Source organism: Rhea americana, unplaced genomic scaffold (genome assembly GCF_003343005.1).
Source record: "Rhea americana isolate MKP2758 unplaced genomic scaffold, rheAme1 scaffold_19, whole genome shotgun sequence".
NCBI lineage: Eukaryota > Metazoa > Chordata > Aves > Rheiformes > Rheidae > Rhea > Rhea americana.
The window spans coordinates 380930-402355 of NW_028186038.1; the positions used below are offsets into that span (position 1 = coordinate 380930).

The 21426-nt window shown below is 34.1% G+C and overlaps 1 protein-coding gene across 1 annotated transcript in view; it reads left to right on the plus strand.

The window, feature by feature from the left end:
* The window catches only part of DNAH12 (dynein axonemal heavy chain 12), a 72478-nt gene that overhangs the window by 21975 nt on the left and 29077 nt on the right, over window positions 1-21426 (plus strand). Inside the window, exons 23-43 of the mRNA XM_085302334.1 lie at window positions 232-388; window positions 624-796; window positions 2191-2343; window positions 2801-3040; window positions 4029-4274; window positions 4574-4693; window positions 5512-5621; window positions 6628-6811; window positions 8014-8154; window positions 9021-9104; window positions 9198-9386; window positions 10063-10182; window positions 11000-11188; window positions 11905-12059; window positions 12773-12911; window positions 12998-13164; window positions 14122-14377; window positions 16564-16863; window positions 18111-18289; window positions 19846-20038; window positions 20129-20290. Coding sequence (XP_085158460.1) covers window positions 232-388; window positions 624-796; window positions 2191-2343; window positions 2801-3040; window positions 4029-4274; window positions 4574-4693; window positions 5512-5621; window positions 6628-6811; window positions 8014-8154; window positions 9021-9104; window positions 9198-9386; window positions 10063-10182; window positions 11000-11188; window positions 11905-12059; window positions 12773-12911; window positions 12998-13164; window positions 14122-14377; window positions 16564-16863; window positions 18111-18289; window positions 19846-20038; window positions 20129-20290 — 3657 coding nt within the window. The remainder of the gene's footprint in view (window positions 1-231; window positions 389-623; window positions 797-2190; window positions 2344-2800; window positions 3041-4028; window positions 4275-4573; window positions 4694-5511; window positions 5622-6627; window positions 6812-8013; window positions 8155-9020; window positions 9105-9197; window positions 9387-10062; window positions 10183-10999; window positions 11189-11904; window positions 12060-12772; window positions 12912-12997; window positions 13165-14121; window positions 14378-16563; window positions 16864-18110; window positions 18290-19845; window positions 20039-20128; window positions 20291-21426) is intronic.

Genomic DNA, 21426 nt, shown 5'->3' on the forward strand with positions numbered 1-21426 from the left:
TGATTCCGTGACTTGAATATTCTTGTTTAAAACAAGCACAGATGAAAAAAATTACTGTAGCTTTGCAACAGAAATATATGTCTGAGAACGAGAGATAAGATAATGTGAAAAACGACAATGAAGAAGAATGGTTTAATAAGCAGTCTGTGAGACTTTTAGTTGCCCTGTCAATAAGTCTGAAACCCTAAAAAGTATCATATAGTCAGTTTTATAATTACCTTTTTTCCCCAGGGTTTAAAGGATTATTATGATACTCTTCAGCTTCAACTTAATGATATTGTAGAGCTGGTAAGAGGAAAACTGTCAAAGCAAACAAGGACTACACTGGGTGCCTTGGTTACTATTGATGTTCATGCTAGAGATGTCGTAATGGAAATGATTGAAAGTGGTATGTATCTTTAAAAACTTTTTTTTTTTCATGTGCTTCTTAATACCTTAATCTTGAGTTAATTAAAAATACTTTATATCATATGACTTTGCTACCTAAAACACAATAATATTTGGATGTTAACCTCAAGTATATGAGAACATTGATGATTTCAAAGTTATTGCAGATGTAAACCCCGTGAAAAATACGGTTATATAAAAATTTCTATCATTGATGTTGATTCTGTATTTATCAGGTGTGCAGAGTGAAACAGACTTTCAGTGGCTTGCACAACTACGATATTATTGGGAATCTGAGAACGTTCGTGTCCGCATCATTAACTGCAATGTAAAATATGCCTATGAATACCTTGGAAACTCACCACGCCTTGTCATTACTCCTCTTACAGACAGATGTTATCGCACTTTGGTATGATCTTTTACAATGAGTGCTACTAAATACAGTTTTTACTGTAGTATATTTCTTACACTGTTCGTTATAGCCATACTTCTAGGGCTTGCAGTTGCAGTGATACTCAGGGTATTTTTGTTAAAATGCACAGTTTTCAAAGATTCTGATTTCTTTATAAAGATATAAGGTGAAACAGACTTATAACAAAATACCTGGACAGCTCACTAACATGACTGAAAGGTTAGTGGATTGTTCTGTTGTGGATATGTGGTGTTTGCTTGCTTGTTTTGTTTTAAAAAAACAAAAAAAGGTGAAAACTCTCAGCAAGTTTACCCCTATCTAGACTACGAGAGTACAGATTCCTGTTCTGATATYCTATGAGATGAAGGAGGATCCACTTGTGATCATATTGTTCCTAAAACTAGGACAAAAGTTTGTCAACTTTTTTGTCTCTCTTTTGTGGTTAGAGGGGTTTCCTGTTCTATCCTGAACTAATTTAACAACTGAAAGTTATGGAACATACAAGAAGTAGTATACTGTGAAGGGCCACCTCTCAAGCAAAAGCACTGAAGTAAAAACAGAGGAGGAGAAAGCTGTAGTTGAAGACTGAGGACAGACCGTTGGGTGATACTGCCTCTGGATAAGTGTCTCAGATGTGGCTTTGCTGACCATCATTTACTGCAACTTATTTGGTGGGAATATAGTTTTGAGTTTTACTGGGTGCCATCCTCCTGTTGTTGGAACACACTAATTTTCATGCTGTGGGTATTAAATCATCAGCTTTGTAGGATATAAGAAAGAATTGTTCTGAAAAGACCTGACTGATAATGGGTATACATATGGAGATTTTTTTTTCCCTGTTCATAGCTTCAATTTTTGTGATATGGTCCTAGTTGATGCTTGGCACCTATTTGTCACAACAAAGTTTAGAGCCTGCAACTTCATTTCCTCTGTCATATTTTTTTTCCTATTTCATAGGAGAGACTATAGAATAAATAGTCAATGGAGTGTGAATGGAACAAAGGAAGCCTGAGAAAGACAAAGAAAAGAGGAATAAGTACATTAAAGGAAAAATAGAGGTAGAAAAGAGAAGTAGCCAAGCAATTGGGTGACTTTTACTTTGAAAGCTGTATGTAGGCAAAAACTGAAAGATTGGATCCAGTTAAGTTTAAATAACTAATCATGGTCATGACGATAATGAATACAACTAAACTGTCTTTTAGGGAAAGCTGAATTCTCTTGTCTCTCTTTTTAGGTAAATTTAAGATTATTTTAAAATTAATGTAATTAGTCTTCTTTTGTTTCATACAGTAATTTTAGCTATCTAGTGCAATTTAACATTATTTTTCATTAAGGGCAATTTCATACAAATTAAGTTACAATAATTTCCATAAATTATTTCTGTTCCTTAGATTGGGGCTTTTTATCTAAATCTTGGTGGAGCCCCGGAAGGCCCAGCAGGGACAGGTAAAACAGAGACCACCAAAGATTTGGCTAAAGCTCTTGCTGTGCAGTGTGTTGTCTTCAACTGCTCGGATGGCCTTGATTACCTGGCAATGGGGAAGGTAAACTATGTTGAGCTTTGTGCTTTATTTTCCAGAATGAAAACTGTTGGTTCCCTACTTTGAAGAGATGCTTAAATAAATGAGCATCACCTATAATCTGCTACTGTTGAATTTCAATCCAATGTCCCAATGCGCAGTGTCTTCCACATATGTTTAACATTGTATGCTTCAGGAAATCCTATTAATTTTCTAATAGATGCAAAGTGACAAGAGTTTGCAGGGTCAGGATCTTCTGTTTTAGCTTCTTGGAATCAAGAAAGAAATCTTGATTTAATTTGGTTTTCTTTTTTTTCCTTCAGTACATCAGTGACCTTTGCTCTAAATATGCCTAGGTGTTATCGAAATTTTCTCTCTCATATCATTAAACTTCAAAGTATAATACTCTTAATTTCTTTTGAATCCTCTAAGATTCTATTAGAAACATGACCACTGACTGAGTGACTGACTTTATTTGTAGTTTTTCAAGGGTTTGGCTTCGTCAGGTGCCTGGGCTTGTTTTGATGAATTTAATCGCATTGAGCTAGAAGTCTTGTCTGTTGTGGCACAACAGATTCTTTGCATCCAGAGAGCCATACAGATGAAGCTAGAAGCATTTATTTTTGAAGGAACTGAACTGAAACTCAACCGCAACTGTTTTGTAGCTATTACTATGAATCCAGGGTACGCAGGACGTTCTGAACTTCCAGATAATCTGAAGGTAAAATAATAGAATTCATGTCTGCTTAAGAGTGAATTCTTCAGAGAATTGAAGGACATATGTATTACTGTTATTAACTCAGACTGTGTCACCTAGAATGTAAACATATACTGCTTATGTGATTTACACATACTAAGCCTCTTTTTTTTTTWWWAAATACTTTGTTCTCTTGAAAGAATTTAAACTATTTTTTTAATTTCTTTTGTGTATTATTGTGTTTCATCATTATTTTTCCTGCGTAAATACTGCAGTCCCATTAAAAAATAATCTTTAAGGTGATCGTTTTGACTTGGTTAGCTATTTCTTTGGAGAGGCCTGGTGTCAGCAAAGTAAACTGGAGCCTTCTAGAAGGAGTATTAAAATGCATCTCTCCATTTTAAGACTCAACTTTGGACAGAGCTGGCCCAGAGCTGCTGGGCCGGAGCAGGTTGCCTCAGTGGGAGTTATAATATGAACACTAACTTAAAACAGAATTAGTGTGTAGAGAAGGATGTACTTGCTGCAGATTACAGGAGTGGAAGTGCATTCTCTCACCTGCCAGGTATGCCATCGTGCTTTGTTCTTTCTGCTGTGATGGATGTATCTCAGATGGTATAAATAAGGGGCAGGCTGTGCTCTTGAAACAATGGTGAGGTCAGAGCTGGCAGAGACGGTGTCGAAGAAGGGAAGGGTATGTCCTGGACTTCTCTGCATTGGATTTTCATGATGCCAGCTTTTGTTAGCTTCCTAGTGAGTCATAAGCCATTTCTGCAAACATTGATATTTCTTTTATTTCATTGGCTCCCAGTGTTCCACTTTGCATTGTGCCTCTTGTAAGTGATCCACAGCTTATCTACCTGATCATATTAAGCAGTACTTTATTTACAAAGTTGTTAGGATTTTCAGTTAAAAATGTTACGATGAGATGACCACTGAACCAGAGAGTTCTGAATGACTTGCTATTTTTCATTTAATCGTCTAAAAATATTTCTTTGGGTATGTGTTTCAGGTTCTTTTCCGAACGGTAGCCATGATGGTTCCTAACTATGCTCTGATAGCAGAAATTTCTCTCTATTCATATGGATTTTTGAATGCTAAGCCATTATCAGTGAAGATAGTAATGACCTACAGGCTTTGTTCAGAACAGCTTTCTTCGCAGTTTCACTATGATTATGGAATGCGAGCTGTTAAAGCTGTGTTGGTGGCTGCTGGGAATCTAAAATTGAAATTTCCAAAGGAAGATGAAGATATCCTGGTGAGTTTTTGGGGTAATAGTTTTTAAGGACTTTCACTGATGTGTGCTGTTCCAAATTCTGAAGGCAGTTCCACTGTATCTTCATTGTCACATCACTGATCTACTTTTCTTAGCGTCTTTATTTGTGAAAGAAAGGTAATGAAATAGATGCTGCTCTTTCCAGTGCTTTGTTAATAATGACATTTGTCTTAATACTTAAATTAGTCTGTATTGCATACTAGACTGTTTTAATTGCAGAATGGTTTAGTCTTTGCTTTTGATAAGGACCATAAAATGTATATTATATTTGTGTTCTTTAGCTTCTTAGATCTATTAAGGATGTGAATGAGCCCAAATTTTTGTCATATGATATACCTCTCTTCATGGGTATAACTAGTGATTTGTTTCCTGGAGTCAGACTTCCTGATGCAGACTACAATGTAAGTAAGCTTGTAATTCTTCCTTAGTCATAATTGTTGGTTTTGCTTTTTTTTTTTTTAAACTTGTGTATAGTTGCAAAATAAGCGAAAAATATGGAATGTTTGCAATGGAACTTTGTACCAAGGAAAATTCTTGGTTTTGTTGAGAGTGCAAGCCCCCTAATGCATAGCTGAGTTGTGTTACATCCAAAAGGACTCTCTAAAGTATCCTAGAGATCGGAAATAGATCTGCATATACGTTCTGATTGTTGGACATGGTTAAATGAGATTAACTTTTGTGCTTATATTTTCTTTTGTTTATAACAACAATTAAAACAAAGCCTCCTCCTGCTCCTCTGTAGTAGGATGACTGAGAAAAAGGTGAGCTTGTTGGAAAAGATAAAACAAGTTAACTTTTTAAAAATTTCCAGTAAATACTAGATTCCTGTCAAAAGTAGATCGTTGTTCCAAAGCACAGTGTTTTCCTGACCCAAACATGCCTTTCCCTCAAGATAAAAATTACAGTTAATTCCTGTTCTAGTATATGAAGCACAAGAGCGATTTTTTTAAATGGATGTTTGATCTATTCTGATGAATAGTATTTCAGTTGTTCATTAACTTGAAACCCTTACTGATCATTGTAAGGAAATTGTTCTAACTTAGTCCAAGACAGTAATTTGAATAATACGATAAAATGATTATTTAATGTTAATTTATGAATGAATTAAACATTAATTAAAAATACTCGATCTAGATTTAACTTCTTAATTTGTAATCATGAGAACAGATATTTAAAAACCTGTAACAAATTGTAAGATTAGGGTTTTTTTATTCTCTAGGATTTTCTGGAATGTGCCATTGAATGTTGTATTCGACATAATGTCCAACCTGTAAAAGTTTTTATAGAGAAAATGATACAGACATATGAAATGATGATTGTTAGACATGGGTAAGATTCCAATTACTGTTTCAAAAGTAGTATTTGTTATCATTTTGGCTTATACCATAGACAGTGGTTATTTATGTAAGATATAAAAGTATAAAATCCTAAGAGTGACAACAGAAATGCTGAGAAAGCGTTTCTGTTTGTATTGGAACAGTCACCAAGACTGCATTTAAACATACAAAGATTCTTGTGAATGTATGTCTGATGAATTTTAATACTCTTCTTGGATTTCAGAAGCAGCCTAATGGAAGTTTTATGTTTGGTTCTCAGTATGGTGAAGACTTTGGCTGTATTAAAATATTAGTTGCCAGATTTCTGCCATTTAATTCTTAGCTTTCATTTCTGAGCTGCAGCTTCCTGGAGAGATTGTATACTGTGATTGTTAATATTCATCTCACCTCATTAGTCCTTCCAATGTGACGTTATTATAGTTGCATCCCATTGCTGGGTGACTAACAAAGTTATTTCTTATTGTGACCTAGGAAACTTGATTTTTTTTTTTTTTTTTGCACAGGACAGATTCCTAGTGTTTGTCATCTTCTAGAAGTTCATAACCTTTACCTAGATTGAAAAGAAAACTAGAAAGTAAAGTTTGATTCTACAAATTAAATGAACTGGTGTGGTGGTAGAGTATTTTTGTTTGTTTATTTATTTATTTTCGTAAGAGGACAGCTCACATACTGTGACAGTCCAGTCAGATTTGCATGTGCACATCAATTGTTTTTGCCTAATAGTGTTTTGTATATACAAATCACACTTGTCTCTAATTTGTGCAAACTAAGTTGATGCACAATATAAGATTACAAGTTGCGTGCAGTTTTGATGGTACCTCTAAAATGTAATTCATCTAAAATGTAAACATATATATTTTTTCTAGATACAAGGATTAGATCTACCAAAATATTTAAGCATAAGAATGATGTCATTGACATGTGGACTGTAGAAGTCAGAATTCAAAAACAAATCTATTAATAATAGCTTTTTGGGTTTTTTTTTTCTCATCTAACAGCTTTATGCTTGTAGGGGAATCTTTTTCTGGGAAGACCGAAGTTCTCCATGTGTTGGCAGATACACTGTCTCTTATGAAAGAACGTGGTTATGGTGAAGAAGAAAAAGTAATTTTTAGAACTGTGAATCCAAAATCAGTCACCATGGGTCAACTTTTTGGGCAGTTTGATATGGTATCTCATGAGGTAATGTTTGTTTTTAAAAACAGTGTATAAATAGGCCGTCTTTATCTGTTTCTTCTTCTTGCCCACCGTGGCTTTCATGGAGTTTCTTTGAGTGTGTTTTCAGTAAGTATGTTCTAACTTCAGGTTAACTTATGGTGTCAATCCACAGATGTTTTCAGTGGCAGCAAGGGCAGTTTACAAATCTTCTACTTCTGGTTTCTAAGTCCCACTTATGTACAATAATTCTTCATCCCTTCCTTGGACTCCGTACAGTATTTCCAGGGCTGTGCTGTGAATAAAACTACTGAAATTATCTGGTCTTAAGGATGAATGAGCAAGCATACCAGTATGTGTTCAGGGACCAGGAATTAATAATCGTGGCGGGTTTCTTGGAAATGTTATTTGTGGGGTTTTTCCACCTACTTTGCAGCAATTCTACTTTTCTATTTTTTTTTTTCATTATCTAGTATATATCCCTCCTCCATTATTCTGGATACTAAACAGTTGAATAATAGTTTTGCTGTTTTAAATGCAAATGAGAACACAATTATAAGTATTGTTTTAACTAACAGTTTGCTGGGTTTAAATTAGCTATATAAAAAACGTGGCTCCAAGTATGTATATAGGCTTAAATGTGTAAAATAAACAATACCATTCTGAGGATCATTTTCCTGATATAAATACATTCATGCTAGGGAATCATGCTGAGTTGATTTCTCTGACTATCTTCTGCTACCTTTCTTTATTGCTTTATATTCAAAGTAATGCAAAACAATCTAGAAAAACCTGCTGACTTCTGGGTCCCCAAATGTAAGACTTAGTTGGGAGAAGAAAGAGAAGGTAGTGAGTGTGAAACAGTGAAATTCTATGGAGATTATATGAAGAAAGAGATACAAGGCAGAGCAGAAGCATTTTACGTTTCTGTGTAATGAATTACCTGTATGATGTTTGCTACAGCAGTTTTTTAAAAGGGAAAAGACCTTTGTCTGTTTTGAAGTTTGAGATGTTGCATGACCTTCCATGAAACTGCAAAGCTATATTCTGCTTTCCCCAGTAAGAGAAGACTAATCCAAAGGAAATGAAAGTTTTACTCTTTTTTTTTTGTCTTGTTCATTAATTAAAACAGTCTAGAGCAATACTTATCAATGGGATTACTCGCAGTTTAAATTTAAGTACATATACTGTGTGTTTTTACTTTTCATTCCTATATTCTCTCCCTCTAGTGGACAGATGGTATAGTTGCTAATACTTTCAGAGAATTTGCTTTATCTGAGACTCCTGAACGCAAGTGGGTTATCTTTGATGGCCCCATTGATACTCTGTGGATAGAAAGCATGAACACAGTTCTGGATGACAACAAAAAGGTATCAGTTGGTAGACATAAATGCTTAAGTAAAATGCTGTGATATCTTGAAAATATTCTTTACATATAAAAAGCACAAATGCAAACAGTAATACCTGTTATTTGAAAGTGCATGTGCTTGGGAAACAAGTTGGGTTTTTGTGAGGTATTTATATTAGAGTTGTTTCAGGGAGGGTATTTTGGTTTTTACTTTACTGGAGTCATAACTGGAGAATCAACTCCGTGGTGTAATATATTTAGTCTGTAGTATTCCCTTAATGTCACATTGTAAATCAGTAAAAAACAAACAAACAAACAAGACAAACMCCACATATAATGATATTTGAGGTGAAGCCCACAATTTATAAACTTATCTCTATATGTAAGTGCTTAAGTTTTTGCGTTCCCAACTTAAGACACAAGGAAACATCTTTGAAAATGATTCTTAGAAATCTCAAAGTGAATGAAAAAACTAGAGACAGCATCTTGAGTTCAAATTATGGATGATAGTGTGTCAGAACACTCAGATGGGATTATTATTTTAATAAGCAGGAAGGATAGGATTTTGTAATGCTAGCAAAAATAGCAGCAGATATTTCTTCTCCTTTGCACAGAAAAAAGACTTACTGTTTTTTTTTCTTTCACATTATATTCAAGACGGGTAGATACCTGTAATGACCCTACTGATAAATTAAAGTGAAGAATTTAGCTAAAGTTAAAAAAAAGGTTGCTCCATATGGTTAGTGTCTTACGTGTTTGGCCTTGCCTTTGGTTATAGTTGGCTTTGCTGATTTTCGTATAGAACTATCACGATTGAAAGGTTAACTTAGAAGTAAAATGTTTTTTTCCTATCACTTTGTCTTGTTTGTGATTTCTTTTAACTTAAAGCTTTGTTTGATGAGTGGGGAAATCATCCAGATGTCCCTTCAGATGAGTCTTATTTTTGAAACAATGGATCTTTCCCAGGCCTCAGTAAGTTTTTAAATCAAAATATTTAATCAAAATATAATACAAAATTGAATGTATAAGATGTATCATAAAAATGAATTTACAATTTTTCCTTAGCCTGCTACAGTCAGTCGTTGTGGTATGATTTACTTGGAACCGTCACAGCTGGGCTGGACACCACTTGTTACCTCTTGGTTGAGTAAACTCTGTGAACCTCTTAACTTAAAGGAATATCAAGATCTTCTGCAGGAACTTTTTAACTGGTTAATACCACCAGCATTAAGACTCCTGCAGAAACAGTGCAAGGTACTTCAGCTATTTTTTCTGCATTAGCTATGTAGGTATTTCTGTTTTGTTATGTCTAGGTAGAGAGGGACTGTTGTCTTACAGCAACGACAGCTACAATGCATGTGCAACAGCCTCTTGTTGTTTTGGGAGGGCAACTGTTGTGTACAATTTGGAAAGTTAGACGAAGAATGTTAGGTAAGACTTAAAATTCAGTCATAATTTTCACCTTGTTCTCATCAAATTCAGTCAATATTAAAATGAAGGATCTTCCTAACAGTGTTTTTATGTTGCTGTTGCTATGCTTATTTTTTTCCTTTAAAGATATCTCATTGGTAGGGAAGTATTCTTTTCAGTTTTCAGGAAAGTGCATTTGTAGTGCCTTGCATACCCTGTATAATGTAGGGTTTAAAATCTTGTTCATTTAGTGTTGCAGTTGATTTTTAAGATACATATAATAAAAATTTTCACATTTTAAATATAAACTTGGTTAATGATCTATATTTTATGAGGTGGTTTCAGGGATAGAGCATGGCAAGTGATCTTCTGACAAAAAAAAAGAGTGTAAACCTTGCCTTCAAATGTTTGTTCAGAATTAGCGTACCATCTAATTATTTTAATACTTTAACTCCAGGAGATAAATGAAGATTTACAGTTAATACATAAAATATAATGCCTATCCTTTTGTACCTCTTAGGAACTGGTACCTACAAGCAACAGCAATGTTGTAGTATCTCTTACACGGCTTTTTGAGATGTTGATTTGTAAAACTGTGCAAGAAGATCCCACCAACAAGAATATCCGCGCATGGATTATGGTTGAGCTTTACTTTTTTTTCTTTTCTTTTCTTTTTAACTTATAGTAACATGAATATCTGTTTTTGTATATGCATATTTTCAAAATCAATTGAACTAATCCAAAACAACTTCAATAAGAGACTTGAGGAGCAGTTTTTTGCCTTCTCTTCTCCTCTTCCAGATTTTGGAAGTGCTCAGATGTGACAAATCAGTCTTAACTATGTTTGTTGCCTATTTTACTGACTTTCTAATTAACTTGGATAACTCTTGCTGTTGTTAGATGTGCATTTTAATTAGAGAAGTATTAAAGGAAAATGTCTGGTTTCCGTTAAGGGAAATGAGTGTTTGTGTAATACCAATTGACTTGTTTGAGCAAAAYTTTTTTAGGAAGACTGTGTTTTTTATGAGCTGTATTAGATGAATGTTTTGTTTGATCTTATGTGGATTTTCTTAYGAAAAACTACGGAAACCTGAATGCAAAAGTCTCTATTTAAAATTAAATTTTAAAAATCCCTAGATCTTGGTTTGCAATGAGAAAATCCTTGAGACCACATGAGTCAGCTTTTCTGAGGCTTTGCCATGTGCTGTGGTCGGTGGCCTTTATTTTTTTGYCATGTATATATCCTTGAACAAGGTTTTTATTTCCTCTATTTTTAATCAGTTTTTAAAGTTTCTTTAGGCCAAGTTTTCTGAAGGAACGTCTTGTAATGTTTTTTCATCTTTTAACATCTATCTGTTTAGCAGTATTTTTCAGAATTGTATTTGTTAATCAAACCGTATGAGGTTCCTATTATATGACAACTTTTTAGACAGTTGCTTGTCTTCTTACTCTTGCAGGGTTGCTTTGCTTTTTCTGTAGTCTGGTCCATTGGTGGAACTTGTGATGGTGACAGCAGAATTCTTTTTGATTCGTTCTTGAGGGAAACTTTGTCAGGGAAGTCTGAAATTAATCCTGTGCCAAAGAGTGTGGGAAAATGGGAATGTCCCTTTGATGAGAAAGGCTTGGTCTATGACTACATGTATGAGGTATGGATTGCTTGCTTCTAGAAGGGAAAAAAATGGAAGAAAAATGTGGTTGGAAGGGTATTTTAACTTGGCAAAGACTATTAGGTGTCATTGAGTGTTGGTGTAGGATTAAATCCCAAAATGCAGTTTTCATTCTTTTTTTTTTTTTTAGTTAATGTACTATTTTTTTTAGAAAAAGGCTGTACACATTAGCAACATCTATGATGTTGTCACATTACTCTTCTGTAACTAAATCTGTGCCAAAAGAATCAAATCTGATATCATATAGAGGGAAAAATGTCTACTTTCTAGAAGGAAAACAGGATATTGAGGCCATAGGCAGCTTGTTATAGTGTTGTTTATATGTTATTGTTTTATTTATAGTATCCATTAAAAATGTTGTATTATACTTGTACTTTTAAAGCTAGGTATATGGTTTTTCTCTTTTTTTTCCTTAATTTTTCTTTTTACTTTTTTTAAGTAAATTCCTAAGCGCTAAGTAATTTCTTAAGTGCTAAAGAAAGGAAAAGGAGCTTGAGCTTAGACGTGCACTTGAACACATCATTACTACAATAAAGAAAATTCAATGTATGAGCTTATGAAACATCTTAAATTCATCAATTCATTCATATTCATTAATTTCATCTTTCAAAAGTGAAGTAGTAAAGAAGACCTTTCAAATGTGTAGTGGTAATGCCATTCCTTCCACAGTACTTTACATCTGTATTTCTTCCTAGCTGAAAGGCAGAGGACGTTGGGTTCATTGGAATGAATTTATTAAAAATATTAAATATAGTAATAACAAAAACGTGAAGATTCAAGATATCATAGTCCCAACAATGGATACAGTGAGATATACTTATCTGATGGAACTATTCATTACCCATGGGAAGTAAGTTATTTTAATTGAATGCGTGTTTCTGAGCCATTGGTGATATGCAGAGACTTCTCTTGCTCTTTCCATTGACTGTTTTTTTAATCAAGCCCTCAGTTTGTTTGGCCTATTTAAGAAACAGGCATTTACTACAAAGAGTGCAATTCATTGCCTTAATTTTTTTTTGTCTTTTATGAAGTCTTATTATAATTCAGTTTTAGTATGCTYATTTTATGTTATTCTGATGATGTTATTTGAACAGCCCAGAGAACTTTCATACCCTCTTTTTTCTTTTGTAATGAATTGTATTTACTTTTTGCTCATTAATTAGTCATAAGTTAGATCAGATCATATAAGAGAATGAAATAACAGCAATCTCAGGGTAAATTTCAAAGCAGAAAATTTTATGAAGGTTTATACTACTGAGAGACCTGTCAGCAGAGATTAAACTCCTTTGTCCAACGCAGGTAAGCCAGTAGAATAAGAAAATAAGAAAACCCATTTCAGCTCCTTACTTTCATCTTGTTGGTGGGAATAAACTAAAATCAAGATTTAAATTATTTTATTTGTTTAAAGGCTTTAAGGATTTAATGTTTGCAGAGGTAATGACAAGTAGAACAAGTTTGCAAAGCATTTGGTTTAATTTGCAGTTGCAATCAGTTTATAGTTTTTAGTTTTCTGCAATATTTTAAGTTTTATCTACTTAGTTACTTATTTATTTTTGCATGAAGACCACTGCTTTTTGTGGGACCAACGGGTACCGGGAAATCTGTCTATATTAAAGACAAGTTAATGAACAACTTGGAAAAGGAGAGATACTTTCCCTTCTTCATTAATTTTTCAGCACGAACTAGTGCCAGTCAGACACAGGTTAGTAGAAATAGCCAGTTTGTGTTCGATAAAGACAACATATTGATATTTAATCAATGTTATGAATGTTTGTGTCTGCATTATAGAATATTATTATGGCAAGACTGGACAAGAGACGCAAAGGAGTATTTGGCCCTCCAATGGGAAAAAAGTGCATTATTTTTGTAGATGATATGAATATGCCTGCTTTGGAGAAGTATGGTGCTCAGCCTCCTATAGAACTTCTAAGACAGTTTTTTGACCATGGAATTTGGTAATTATTCAAAAAACAAGTGAAACTTGTAATAAATAAATTGCTGTATTTGCTGTTATGATTATTTATTCACTAAAATTTTATTTTAAAAACTTTATTTTTAAGGAAGTGTTTTGTAAATGTTATGATAGCTTTGTTTTAAATTAAAAAAAATACTTAAAGTTGAAGCAACTTTTATGTTGCTCGTTAAGAGACTTTTCAATTTAGGAAATTGATCTGCAGATTTGTTGTTTTTAGCAAGCCTTATTGCTGATCTTGAGTGATATTTTATATAGAAAGAAAATCTTTTGCCCAGGGATTTTTTTTTCCTGTCTATAGTTTTAATTGTTTTTCTGCTGCAATTTATTCTTTCTTTTCCTTCTTTTCTTCCTCCTCTCAGAGTAAATTGGCAGACCTGTTTATCAGAGTGCTGTTCTATATAACTTTTCATTTTACTTACTGAATTGTTTTTACTGCCATCCAAGATTTTGTCAGTCATCAGAATTTCATTTTTTATTAACATTTTAAGCTATCTTTTTTGAATAACAATTTACTTAATGAAACCAAATCTGGCAGTAGGCGTCAAAAGAAATTACCTAGAGGTCTTTCCTGCTTTTGAGATGTTTTAGCCCTTGCAACCTGAATTATTCTGTGATTTCATGCACTTTAAATAGCTGTTGCTCATGAGTAGGGATAATATATCTTGCCACGTTTTAGTTTTAAACATTTGTCAGATTTCCATGTTAGGTTTTGTATAACCCAATTAACACAGATAATCTTTTCAGACCAGCTTGCGGTACTGAGATTAACTGGATATGGTTATAAGACTAGGGCTTTAGATTTTGTTTTAATTATATATATCATTTATATATATATATAAATGTACATATGTACACACATAATGCATAAATGTATCAAATCTATAACAGGTGTTGTATCTGTAACTATCTAAATGTCACATTGTAATTTAATTTGAAGGTATGATTTAAAGGACACGTCCAAAATTACACTGATTGATGTACAATTGCTAGCTGCTATGGGGCCCCCAGGTGGTGGGAGGAATCCTGTTACACCTCGATTTTTGCGACACTTCAACGTTTGCACAATTAATTCTTTTGGTGACGAAACAATGGTCCGCATCTTCTCTACTATAGTAGCTTTCTACCTACGAACTAGTGAATTTGCTCCTGAATTCTTCACAATTGGAAATCAAATYGTCACTGCCACTTTAGAGGTAAGAGGCAAATAACTTGATGGAAGTTTAAGTTGTTTAGTAAAATTCCACTGGCTCAATAGTAATTTAATTGGTGAACTAGAGGTTTTAGATACTTTGTTCCATTGTTATTTTTAACATGCAGTTTCATTTGTTTTGATAAAATTATCTTAGTTTTATGGTTATAGTAATCTTATTCTGGGAAAATTGTCTTTGAGTGTATGTTAATATAGACACCATGGTACCTCTCCACATATGTTAACTAGATGAGATTGGGATTTCTTTTGGGTCTGAGATGACCGTATTGAGACAAAGAAAAGCTATCTAATAGAAAGGCAAAAGATACCACTTACAACCCTCTCACGGTTTGCTCTTAGTGAGTCTAATGATAATATAATTTCCTTCTGCACTTTCCTACTCCCCCTCTCAGTGACGAGACTAATTATGGACACAGCAGATTAAGAAAGCCATCGTGAACATGCAGCTATATAGAATCTGAGCCTGATATGACAAAGGGCTTCACAGAAACATTGTGAAGCAGTCATCTGACCCAATTCTGTGGAATTTCTGTATGTTTCATGAAATTCCATGCCACAGATTTTGGCAAGTATCACATTTGCAATAGCAGCCCTTCTCCTGCTCCACCTCCTATCCTCCAAAGTAAGGGAGTAGGAATTCATAGCATCTTCACCAAGAAACATCAAGTGACAGACATATTATCAAAGAATACCTTTGATGGTTACTACGTAGCAGCAATCAGTAATAGTGCGAACAAATCTTTTGCCAGCTCTTAAGTAGTCGTCATTGATGAATGAAGAATTCTGAAGGAAATCCAGTCAGCTCCAATGGCAAAATCAAATGACTGAAGTTTCATAGGGGGTGTGACTTTGGGATTATTAGCAGATGATTTCCTTCTGCTGCAGAACTGAAGCCTCTCTCAGACTTTTCTACTAGTTCTGCTCATTCCCAAGGACATATTCGAGATTGAATCCATCTTACTTCAAGGACCTGTAGATCTGATATTTCAGAACTATTGTCAGGTAGTACATTCAACACRTGAAGCATGAGGCTGACTGATTACTGCCACTAGAAATTGTTTTTTGTAGGTTCAGTTTCTCCTTCAACAAAAAAGGAGGTAACCTGCAAGGAAATTCTGTTTCTTCAAGCAGAAGATAATAATAGCAGTGTGAATACATCAGACTATATGTGCTATTTAAAACATTCAGTTTTGTCAGGATACATCTTAGGGCAATTTTAGAGTGTTGCCTTTTAATACAGCCATGCAGCTGCTTCTCATCTGACAGTATCAAAGTTTCTTTATAGTGCTAGATTCTAATACATCTGCATGTTAGATAGAGAATCTTTTCTAACATTGAATCCCATCCTGGTAAGCAACACCTTCCAACTGCTAGGATTAAGGTACATTAGAAGAACACTGAACTTTGGAAATGAGCTTTGGATATGAGGCTATAGGCCGGCAAAATAAACTTGTTCTAAGTAACATGGATATAGTCAACCCCAAAAGTGTAATCTTTGTCTTATTGTACAGTTTTTAGCAGGTTAATGTTTAATAATTGTCTTCATGCATGATCGTATTGAGACAGACAGAAAAGTTTTCCTTTGAAAGCGTTCACTTCAGCACGTTACATACTTTCAAGAAGGACATTATTCCTGTCACTTAACATGGGCTAATGACAGCTGATGCATTCCCAATCAGAGTAAARCATGGTCAAAAGACACTTTTCTTGATCTGACTAGTCCTTTGGCATTTTTATTGGCTTTCTTCTTATTTTTGAACCATTTATAGGTATGCTAAAAACCAGATTCGGACAGTGTAARATCTAGGAAAATACCATTACATATAATTCAATTTTTTCCTTGAAGGAGAATATCATGTAATTAAAAGAAGTCAAGAGATCTGAGTGGTATTACTGGTCCTGCTACAGATTTTCATAAATCTTTCATAATTTTCCCATTTTCTGAATTTAAGTTAGTAATAGGTGTATGTTTCAGAACTCCATGAGATACACCAGATATATTTAATGGACTTCGAGATCTTTAGAGATTATTAGGATTTTTTTTTATTATGAAATGTTCTTCTTGGAAAAATACAGTTTTGGAAGACATTTTAAAAAGTGTGTCGTGATATCAAAGTCATTGTTATTGTTTTGCTGATTTGTTCCTTTTTTTCTTGTTATTGTTTTAAGGTATATAAAAAAGCCATCAGAAATCTTTTGCCTACACCAGCCAAATCTCATTACACATTCAATCTGCGTGACTTTTCACGTGTTATCCAGGGCTGCTTGCTCATTAAGAGAGAATCAGTTGAGAGCAAGCCTGTCATGATTCGCCTGTTTGTACATGAGGTATTTCGGGTCTTCTATGACCGTTTAGTGGCTGATGATGATAGAGCCTGGTTGTTCAAATTAATGAAAGATATTGTGAAAGAACATTTCAAAGAAGCATTTGATTCAGTTTTTGCACATCTGAGACAAGGAAATACACCTGTGAGTATGTCATTTACCACTTGCAAAATAATAATTATTTTCATTTTATTTATTTTTATGTATATGTATATATACATACACATACATTTTATATATATATATATATATATATACACATACACACACATACACACACACACACACACACACGATAATTTAGGACTAGAAGGTACTCAGCAAGTGAAAATATGGATCAATTATACTTGAAAATTTGAGTTGAATTTGGCAAAATTCTTTCTTTGGAAAAAACAGTAAAAATGCTTGGAAGAGTTTGTTTTCAAACTTAGTTTTCAAACCAACATTTAATTTAAAACATAGGTAAAATTATTTTTCCATGAACAATTATGTGCATCTGAAAAGAAAAGAAGCTTTTTTTGTTTTGTGTTGAATAAAAAATTCAGTGCAACCTGCTTTAGGTTTGGGCAAAAAAATGAAAATTCTCATGTCAGGAAATTTCTTGTCCAGGCATTGTCTTCCATGAAGTTGCTAAATGTTTACACATGGAAATAAAGCATACAATTACTTAGTAGGTAAACAAAACAAAACAACAACAAAAAAAAACCCTTGTCCCTAGTTTGCTCTTCTTGGAGATGTAGCAACACTTACTGAATCTTTGGGCAATGAGAAATAAGGTAATAGGAAAAAAAATTAAAAAATGAGTAATTTACAAATCATTACCACAAAAGTAGCCTGGATCTGCCACAGTGTAGTACCTGCAAGAAGAAATACGGGTCTTACAGAGACCTGATTTAATGGATAAAGAGACATTCCCTCTTTAGATTTAGCCTGTGACTGAGTTACTGTATAGTAAACTGCTTTCTGTAATTGTAATGACATTTTAGTACCTTAAGCGTTATATAAATCATGCTAAAATGTATTTTTCCTTTTGTCAGTTCATTGATACACAGAAGAAATAACTTTGTGGTTTTAGTTAAGAGTTTCATAGTATGTAGAAAATTGCTAAACATCCATCCGTGCAAATATGGTATAATCTGACAGTCATAACTGTGAAATCGTTAATGGCTATTTGAGCCAATGTGTTTCATGCATAAATTTAAAAGAACTGTATTGCTTAATATGGGAAGTACAGAATTTTGAGGTGAGTGTTGTTTGCGAAGTAAAATATTTCGGACTGCTTGTTCTAGTGTCTTGAATCTTTGTCTAAATTCGACTTTATTTTTTAAAATTCCAGTTGAAGAACGTGTTAATTAAACTTGACTTCATAATTTATTAAATATTTACTATAGGTAACAGAAGAAAACATGAGAAGTCTGATGTTTGGTGACTACTTGATTCCAGAACTCGAGGGTGATGAGAGACTTTATATAGAAATTCCAAGCATTCAACTGTTTGGTGATGTTGTGGAGCAGTGTTTGGATGAATATAATCAAACCCACAAAACAAGAATGAATCTTGTAGTTTTCAGGTACAGTCACTCTATATTATTAAGAATTCTGAGCTGTAATTGGTGAATAGTATATCTAGTTTTGCAGGGTGGGGTTTTTGTACATCTCTTCGCCTTCGAATATCCACACCAATGTTAGTCTTTGATGATTTTTTTCTCTTAGGTTTCTGCTGCTTCTTTCAGCTAGTAATTACTGTGAAGTTTTTCTCCTAAGGAACTTTTGAATGTCTTTTTGGTTGTCATAAAATCATTACACTGARTCTGGGTAGAGCTCTGCTTCCACTAGACCACTGTTACCAGAGAAGAGTGATACCAATTTTTCTTGAAGCTGTTTCACCTAAGGAAAGAGTGTGAGGTTTTGAGGTGCAGCGTGAGAGATGTAGCAGTGTTGCAGCCTGCCTGCACTGTTTACAGCACAGCCATGCATCACAGCTTGCTGCTGCGGCTCATCCTGTGAAATTGTAGACTCTGCAGGCTGTTACTGTTCCCTTATCTTTTGATTAGGCATGACTGCAGCTGAGAAAGATTAGGATGTCACCACACCCTCCTCCTCCCTCTTATTGGAGATTACTGCCTCTTCATATCTGCTGGTATAATTGCACATCTTTGTAAAGATGATTCTAATTGGTCTACACACGTCTAATAGCAGGTTATCTTAATCTATGTCTTTTTGACAAACGAGGCTTGTGAGTATCTTTGCATATACAGCTATGCTGAGAGTATGAGGAGGTGGCAGCCTCTGATCAAGGACCACTTCCTGAGAGTGGAAGCAATATCCCACTTGCGCTCTCCTGGTTGCTCTCAGTCAGGTATCTTGACTGTAGCCTTAGAAACCAATCCCGTGATTTGCATCCTGATTTGTGCACTCTCTTTTTTTCTAAACAATACAAATAAATCTTCTTTGAAATGACTTAGTTTTTTTTTTTTTTAAGCCAGTTTTAACTGCTGCGTTGCCTGTCTTCTTAACTATCCCATACCCTATGCCTAACCATGCTGTTTCCTGTAGACTTTGCTGCATATTCCAAGATAAGCATATTTGTGTTTTTACAGTAGAAGGGGTTCTCAATGATGTGCAGATACTGCTTTCTGAAAACCTTATTCTAATCTCTGTTCTGCATAGAAGTTCATGAAATGCTGTTGGGATGGGGTGTGGTTTATGAATATAACCCCTCTCTGCCCCAAACCCAGTCATTCCATTATAAGATATTTAAACTGTTTTCAGTTCTAACTTTCTGGAAGTGTAAGAGTGCTCTGCCTTACAGCCTTACAAGTAGTTTATGCATTAATTTTTTTATCTATTCCTTTTCTTTATCGATATAGTACCCCCTTCTTTTCTCCCTRTTCCTTTCAGTTATTCTTAGTCATTTGTATTTTAGTTAAATACTGTTATTTGTATAATAGCAAAGTTATGAAATAATCATTTTATTTTGTGGCGGTGTGCGTACCACCCCTGCACACACACAGCCCCTTGAGAAATTTGTTTTGGAAATGCTACTTCTATACTTGTCACAGGCTTACAGATGCACAAATGTATGTATATTTTTGCCACCCTGGTAATCAACGTATTTCAAATTTAGGTATGTGTTGGAACATCTGTCTCGTATAAGCCGTATTCTGAAGCAATCAGGGGGTAATGCTTTATTGGTTGGAATGGGAGGAAGTGGACGTCAGTCTTTGACTCGTCTAGCAGCATTCATGGCAAAAATGTGTGTTTTTCAACCAGAGATTTCTAAAAGCTATGGTATGAATGAGTGGAGAGAAGACCTGAAAGTGAGTATTAATAACCTGTCTGAGTTTCARCTTAATTCAGGGTAAGGATGTTTTGGAGCCTAAAATATTTAAATTGTCTTGCATTTTTAGACTCTTCTGAAGAGTGCAGGTGTAAAAGGCTTGAAAACCGTATTTATAATCACAGACACACAAATTAAAGAAGAAGGTTTTTTGGAAGATGTTGACAGTGTACTCAACACTGGGGAAGTACCCAATCTTTTTGCAGCAGATGAAAAACAAGAAATTATAGAGGTATCTTCTTAAATTCTCTTAAATGTCATCTCCCTTTTCAGCTATTTTATCAGGTTAGTTTAAAATATGCCTTAATTAAAAGTGGGGTTTTTGGATATATGGATCTAATTTTGTGACTTTTTTCAGACTTTAGATAAATCAGTTATTAGTAAATTGAAGTAGGTTATTCCTACAACAAGCTTTGATTTTGGCCTCATTCTATTCACAGACAGATTAAGTTGTGAATAGGGAACACATAAGGAACTTTGTTTGCAAATATCCTGGGGTCATTAATTCTCATTTTGCACTATATTGTGCAAAACATTTTGCATCATAATGTTTTCATTAATCACTTAAGGATAAAGAAATTCTTTTGAGACAGCACAGCCTGCCTTTGTCAGTAGACTCTTGCTGCCTTGGGTACTAGAGCATTGTTCGACAGTATTCCTTGGTCTGACATTTTTGCTCACTGGAGAAGTTAGGGGAAGCTGCTCCAAGAATTAAGGCTCAGAAGTAAAGTTGCAGGGTAGCTGAGCGATTTCTTTTTAGTTTCTAACCAGACTCTGGCATATTTTTTTCAAAACGGCAAACACTATTTGGGAGGGAAGGGTACTAGTCTTTSTGTATCTCAGATTGGGAACTTAATGTTAGCTAACAAGATTTGAAAATTTATGTTGTGCTTACCTCATAGCTTTATAGCATGCATACTAATAAAGTACCTAGGTATACTTCTAATTCTCATTTAAATGGCTTCCTAGTAAATACACAAATATGCTCTTTATTGAAATAGGTATGTCACTCACTTAAATGTTGTTGTACTATTTTTTTTTTCTTGTGTTTAATTTATGGAATGTGTTGGTATCTGTATTCCATACACTTTGCAGAGAAGCTAGATTAGAATTCTGATCAGCTCTCAGAAATACTGTTTCATTTTTTTACCAAGCATATAATAACAATATTAGGCTAATATGTCTTTTCCAATTTTACAGTTATTTTGAATATATTTAACGCAATGTTTGCTAAAATTTGGTAACTATATATMTAATATGTCAACTGTGACAAAGTTATTTATTACTCATTTGAATCTGCTTCATGAAAGCAGTCTTGATTCTACTGTATTGCTAGTAATCTAGTTTTAGTCATTTATTTTATTTGCT